General features: G+C 33.2%; 1 protein-coding gene across 1 annotated transcript; it reads left to right on the plus strand.

Moving 5' to 3' along the window:
- The first annotated feature begins 672 nt into the window (after window positions 1-672).
- LOC149793175 (uncharacterized) lies at window positions 673-5,726 on the plus strand. The gene is made up of 5 exons (XM_089966307.1): window positions 673-720; window positions 1,007-1,148; window positions 2,972-3,087; window positions 4,597-4,708; window positions 5,503-5,726. Exons 2-5 carry the CDS (start codon window positions 1,016-1,018, stop codon window positions 5,652-5,654), a joined length of 513 nt encoding a protein of 170 aa, XP_089822433.1. The 5' UTR covers window positions 673-720; window positions 1,007-1,015; the 3' UTR covers window positions 5,655-5,726.
- The last annotated feature ends 1,060 nt before the right edge of the window (window positions 5,727-6,786 follow it).

The raw sequence follows: 6,786 nt of genomic DNA on the forward strand, positions 1-6,786 counted from the left end.
TTAAAAATTTACTCGAAAGTTTAACTCTGATTTCTAGTCGATATGCTTTCTCTGAGGCACAATTTATTTCAAATAGTTGAAAATACACTATTTGTAGCATTTTAAAGTTATATTTATGACATTTTAAAAGTATGTGTAATCCTCATTTTGGTTTATTTAGAGCTTTTGCCTGCAATTAGAGATTCATCTTTTGTATTATGTGAAAATGTTGATATACCTGAAGCAAAACCTATCAGTTGCAACCACCGCTGGGAAAAGGCTAAAACTGATATTTACGAACTGGTAAAAATGTATGCAATTTCATAGTTCAAACTTGTATTTTGGACAACTGCAATTTGCCAATTGATATTATTAGTATTATTATTATCATTACAAAACTACTAATTTACAGTTTTTATTTGACTTTCTAAAATGAGTTGAGTCATGTTATGTCCACCTTGTATATTTAGGCTTAGAAACAGCTGTTCATACTTCAAATATTATCTGGATTATCCTGTTATTCAACTCTGTGAGATTACTGACAATACTACAACGTGACTGTTTCAATAAACATTATGCCACAATGAATGAAAGTCCCACAACAAAATATTATTATTTCGTCTTTAGACTAAAGTTATTTTTGATGGGGTGTTGACTATATAAGCCAGCAGAATCGTTTCGTGGACACAGGTCAACATCAAGAGTCGCTTCACTGCTGTTTAATCGTCTGAGTGACAAAAGGTAAAATTCTTATTTATTATTCTAATAATGCATTATGAATTTCTTTCAAATAGTTAACATAACCTTTCATATTACATTTATTTCGGTGGATTTTATAAACAATATTTCCGTTTCGTGTTGTTTGAATTTTTCTTTAGTTACTTATATTTTCAGTTATATGTTAATACGAAGGAATATAACTACTTTACACGTGTTTATATAAAGATAAGTATATATCTGCACACGATGCACATTATACTTGTCACTCTATTTCTTAAGTCATGATCAGATATTTTCTTTTTTCTAGGTTTTTATCATGGAGAGACAAGCAATTTTCCTGCAATCTCTGTTGGTCCTGATGGTGCTGGTGGTGGCTATCCAAGTTATCTCTGCCTGTAAATGTGGCAAACAGCGTACAATGGAGGAGTCTATCTGTAGAAACGAAACATGTTAGTAACATTAGTATATTAGTAAGATTATTTGCTTTCACTGAGGATGATGGTATTAGTGGCGATGATAATGGTAAAGAATCAAATAACTATACAACTTTTGATACTGACCCTACAAATGCTGCTGCTAATAATACTACCACCATCACTACTCAAACTTCTGTTACTCTTATGCTTGCAAAATGTTCTGACATCATCGCAAATACTATTCCTATATATAGTACTATAAGTAAATAAAATGTCATCGTATTAACTCATTTTGAAGCATTCTGGATTTCAAAAATTGAAACGTACTGACACCTCAGGTTTTCTCATATAGTCTAACCTAACGGGCCTATCTTCATTCCCTCTCGAATGAATGTGTTATTCGGGTGCAAATGTTGTTATTATTATATTAGTCTCGAACGAAATTTGCCGAATGTATCACATCACTACATTTGGTGCACTCCGTAAGATTAAAGTGATCGGAATTGTGAGTAACTTCATTGACTGGATGAAGGAGTGGCACCACTTAATTATACACTGAATATCAGAACGATGTTTAAACCAAACGTCGTGATTATTTAACAGATCATTTATTTCCTTCTAAACTTTAGTTAGACTGGAATAATGGTGAAATATATGATAAACGGCGGCACTGGGGCTTTAAAGACACGAAGCGCTGTACAAGTTACGGAGTCTCCACAACTTGATTTCTCTTCTCAATTAATTACGTCTAATTTTTCATTTCAATCAAGAGTGGTCTGACGGGCCTGGTTATCTCCATTCCCTCTTGAATTATTGTGTTCTTCGCGTTCGAATGTTGTTATTCTTAGATTAGTCCCTGACGGAACTTGCCGAATATATCACATCACTACATTTGATGCACTCCGGAAGATAGCAATGATCGGAATTGTGAGTAACTTCATTGACTGGATGAAGGTGTGGCACCATCTAATTCTATCAGAACGAAGTTTAAACCAAACGTCGTGATTATTTAACAAATCATTTATTTCCTTCTAAACTTTAGTTAGACTGGGATAGTGATGAAATATATGATATGGGGCTTTAAGGCACGAAGCGCTGTGCAAATTAAGGAGTATTTACAACTTGATTTCTCTTCTCAATTAATTATGTATAAATTTTCATTTCAATCAAGGAAGACAACAGTTTCGTAATTTTAGCTATTGAATTTGTTTTGGTATGGGTACCAATTTCTAAGTCCTGTCTTCTGCTGCGTCCATTAACTGATCATAAGTTTATTAATGTACTCATTCACTCTCTCTCTCTCTCTCTCTCTCTCTCTCTCTCTCTCTCTCTCTCTCTCTCAAATATCGGAATCGTGTTTATTGTCTTATAATTCTATGCAAATTTCAGATCGACTAAAGGAGAATGACTTATTTCAAGTTGTGCTAAATGTAGCCTAACCCCATTTGCAGACGTGTATGGCAATAAACTAAGGTGAAACAAAAAATTACAAAAAGTATTACAACCTTTAGTAATTAAAACTAATTACTTCGATTGATTCACCAAGATAACATAATTGTATATGATTTATCTCTGAAATCGGCATAAAACAACCTGTACATCAAAAGTTGATAAAGTCGTCATTAAAAATGGTGCTTTGCGTTATTTCTCAAGTGAAAAGGTCGATAAAAATGTCTAACTAAATATAATGCTTTGAACATTAAACCTGTGAAAATGAAACACGCATTCAGCTGGATATGTAACATGCATTCTGTCATACATGCATGAATACATAGACACATGTAAAAAATGGCACGTTTGTATTATCTTCATAACGCTGTTCATGACTACATTAAAATCATGTTTCTGTACTACAGTGGTCATGGCAACTCCAGAAAGCAAGTCCTTTGCAGACAAAGATGGAAATCCCGTTTCTGACGAACATTTAGCTTACTACGTGATATACAAGACTCTTTTGAATGTCATGTACCATGTGAGTAAATAAATCTACTTATGATATTTGTTAAGGAATCCAAACAGTTACGCAGTGTTTCTCGATATAATAATAATTTTCGTAATCAGGGACAATGTATGGGTTATGGTGACATATCGTCATTTTACCAAGCTGCTAATACTTCAAGTGATTTTGAACAACCTAACATTTAAAATGCAAAAGGGAAAAGAACTGATATGTAACTGCTTTTCAATAATATCAGTTTTGTTTCCTGTATCATAATTGTACCACAAGTCCCATTATCATACTTGTACCACAAGTCCCATTATCATATTTGTACCACAACACGTCCCATTAGCCTTATAATAAGCTGCTGAACACAAAAATATATTGTTGTGCAATGTTTTTAAAAAAATGTTCTTTTGGGCTTCCGTGATTTTGTCTTCCACATATCCCTTATTTTGTCGCAATCTTTCCTCGATATGTATTAACTGCATATTAAAGTAATAACATTATTCGTATTCTGTTATTAATGTTATTATTTAAGTTTAGTGTTCCTTTTAATAGATGTTTGTTTTTATAATGTGTTTCTCAATCTTCCGTCAGCTTCAGTTCTTATTTACTCATATGGCACACATGCCTGAACATTTTCATTTAAATCACCGGCACAGCGAGCGCAAAGTTTAAAACAGTCATATTTGCTGAAGATTGGAATCACCTAAAACCTTTATATTTGTACCTTGTTTCTATTTAACTGTACGTCTTAATGAGTCGTACAAAGAGATGATACTTTTCAATTAAGCACTCTCTTAAGTGACTTTGACAGAAGAGAATTATATCAACCAAAGATGTCTTATCTTTTTCCGTTCGCCATACTAACCAAACATGACTTTTCGCTTTCCTTTTGACATCCTACCAAATATAAATTACATGCAGATTAGACACACACACACACACACACACACACACACACGCCTAAGACAAAATCATCCATTGGACTAAGAGACATGAAGGACACGTATTTGATAACAATTAGCTGCCTAACATTAAACCATCCATTTGACAATGGACACGAATGACACGTATTGCTAACCTTAAGCTGCCTAACATTAAGGCATTTGATTACCAATAACGTTTACACATCCACTGGACTATGGAACACGAAGGACGCGTATTGCTAACCAACGGCCATTATCCTACATCTACATCTACATCACCCTGATAGCCTCGTGCCGTCACTGGTAGATTCAAACCATCAGGGTTACTGGATGGCTACTATTATGGTCTTTTACTAAGCTTTTTAACATTAGTTAAAACAAGCACCACGTGTTCAAAGATTAACATGCAATTCATCAGCTCGGTTTCATGGGACAAACCTATTTTTAATCTTAGTCAGAAGATACCAATGCTTCTATATCCTCTCATGAAACAAATATAAATTAAAATGTATGTCACAGAACTGAGATTCACAATTTTTATTTTGTTACAATCACAGGAAAGTCAATTTATCTGAATCTTTTAAAGGACAGTGCATCTTTCCTTTTTCAGGAGGGACTAAACAAACTGAGCGAAACACAGGATTATTTCGAATTGGTTACACCACGGAAACCATCAGATTGTGGCGTTCCTTTCAAAACAGACACACCTTATTATATTACTGGTGAGTTGTATAAGTTCAATAGTGAAGCATTATCAACATATTACACATGACATCAATAACCTTGAAACGAGTACAATATCGAAATAAATATTAGTCGCCCTGCCCTTCTAGCGTCCTAAATATTACGCTATCACGAAGCACATATATACTCTAACACACGCGCACACACACACAAGCACGCACACACATTGCAAATGTTTGCTCTATGTTGTTAATATAAGTTCGTACATTTTATATTTCTCAATTGCAGTCGTTTTTGTTCATTACAATCAGAATGATTGTTATAGGTAAGTCGATACCGTCTGAAATCACATGTGAAATTTACCGACTTTAAAACGATTATCAAATATGAATAATTATGTAAGCTAGAAGATACGTAAGTAAAAACTAAACCGAATATTAGGAATCCAAACATTGAATATTTTTCTTCCAATAATAAAATCCTTACACAAATGACTTTTATTTTTTTCCCAATGGAGATCGTATCTCTTTATACAGGGTTGAATAATTTGTACAAAAAGTACTTATTTTCAAATTCTAGTATGAAAACGCAGGAGAAGCATGGATAAGATTTTCTGAATATCAAGGTTGTCTTAATACCAGGTGGAAGGAACTGCACATATATTATGTGAACAACTTATACTGACAATGAAATTGAAAATCATGCACATAAGACATAAAGAACAGTGATAAAAAAGCTAAAAGGCAAACTTGAATGCGAGATAGCCAGATAGAAAGATACAAAGATAAACCAATCAATACAACAATAAATATAACATTATATCACATTTTAGGAACGGCACGGGGAGATAATTTACTTTTGGTCGACAGCTGTGATTACGCAGCTCCTGTTCCCTGGGATCTCAGCCACAAGGAATTTGAGTTCCAGAATGATCTTCTAACTCGCCACATTAAAGTTGACTGCAGTAAATTACGTAGAGGTTAATCAATACGGTTTGATGTCCATGTGCTAGTGAAATGTTAAACGAATAAAAGAGTTGACTATTTATTAGTCCAATACACCAATTTGACTTATTTACTATTAAACTGTATTTATTTCTTTCTTTATTACTATCGTTCTTTCTTTCTTTTTTCTTTCGTTTTCTTTTTTTCTTTCTTTCTTTCTTTCTTAATTTCTTTCATTCTTTCTTTCTTTCTTTCTTTCTTTCTTTCTTTCTTTCTTTCTTTCTTTCTTTCTTTCTTTCTTTCTTTCTTTCTCTAGAATTATGTATTATATTTACCAAACACTAATGCTTGGAAAATATCATCCGACTCATGTTCTATATCATGAGTCATAGCATGTCATGGCAATGTCTAAATGTTTCGATTTTTCTTTCTTTCTTTCTTTTCTTTCTTTCTTTCTTTCTTTCTTTCTTTCTTTCTTTCTTTCTTTCTTTCTTTCTTTCTTTCCTTCTTTCTATCTTTCTTTCTTTCTTTCTTTCTTTCTTTCTTTCTCTAGAATAATGTATTCTATTTACTAAACACTAATGCTTGGAAAATATCATCCGACTTATGTTTTATATCAAGTTTGTACTTGTGACCAGTAATTCGTAGCATGTTTTGTATTTCATTATGTAACACCATGGTCGTAATAAAGACCACTCATCACAATGCTGAACCAAAAAGTTGAAGTTAATCGATCATCTTTGGTAAAAGTTTCAATTCCTTGTTTATGTTTATCTCTTCTCCTTTAATATTAAGGGATCTATCTCACTACCTTCATTTTCTCCAGGACTTCGAGGAATATTCTGCTCATTTGCTCATTCAAACAATCCAAATTCTTTTGAGGAGAATTACCTTACTGGAAATGACTACTGCTATTTTATTCACAAAAGAGACATTGCTTTGTGTCGAGTCATTCCAAATCTCGGAGTAAAATTAGGTCAAACGTTGTTAGGAGGAACTCAAAAGACTGCAGCAAATAGTTCAATCCTGATATGTGGGAGAAAACAAATGTAGGCAAACACAAAAGGAGTTGACATTTTTTTAAAAACAGTTATCGTTTAGAAGAGGATTCTGCTAAAGCTTACTTTATTGTATTCAACTACTGATCCTCTAACATTGTGATTTACTCTCAT

This window comes from Sinohyriopsis cumingii, chromosome 8 (genome assembly GCF_028554795.1).
Source record: "Sinohyriopsis cumingii isolate HCF-2022 chromosome 8, ASM2855479v2, whole genome shotgun sequence".
NCBI classification, from domain to species: domain Eukaryota; kingdom Metazoa; phylum Mollusca; class Bivalvia; order Unionida; family Unionidae; genus Sinohyriopsis; species Sinohyriopsis cumingii.

Coding starts and splice junctions, on each gene's coding strand:
- LOC149793175 (XM_089966307.1), top strand. CDS start 1,016: ATGGAGAGACAAGCAATTTTCCTGCAATCTCTGTTGGTCCTGATGGTG. Junction 3,088..4,596: donor TTTTGAATGTCATGTACCAT/GTGAGTAAATAA, acceptor TTCCTTTTTCAG/GAGGGACTAAACAAACTGAG. Junction 4,709..5,502: donor CACACCTTATTATATTACTG/GTGAGTTGTATA, acceptor ATCACATTTTAG/GAACGGCACGGGGAGATAAT.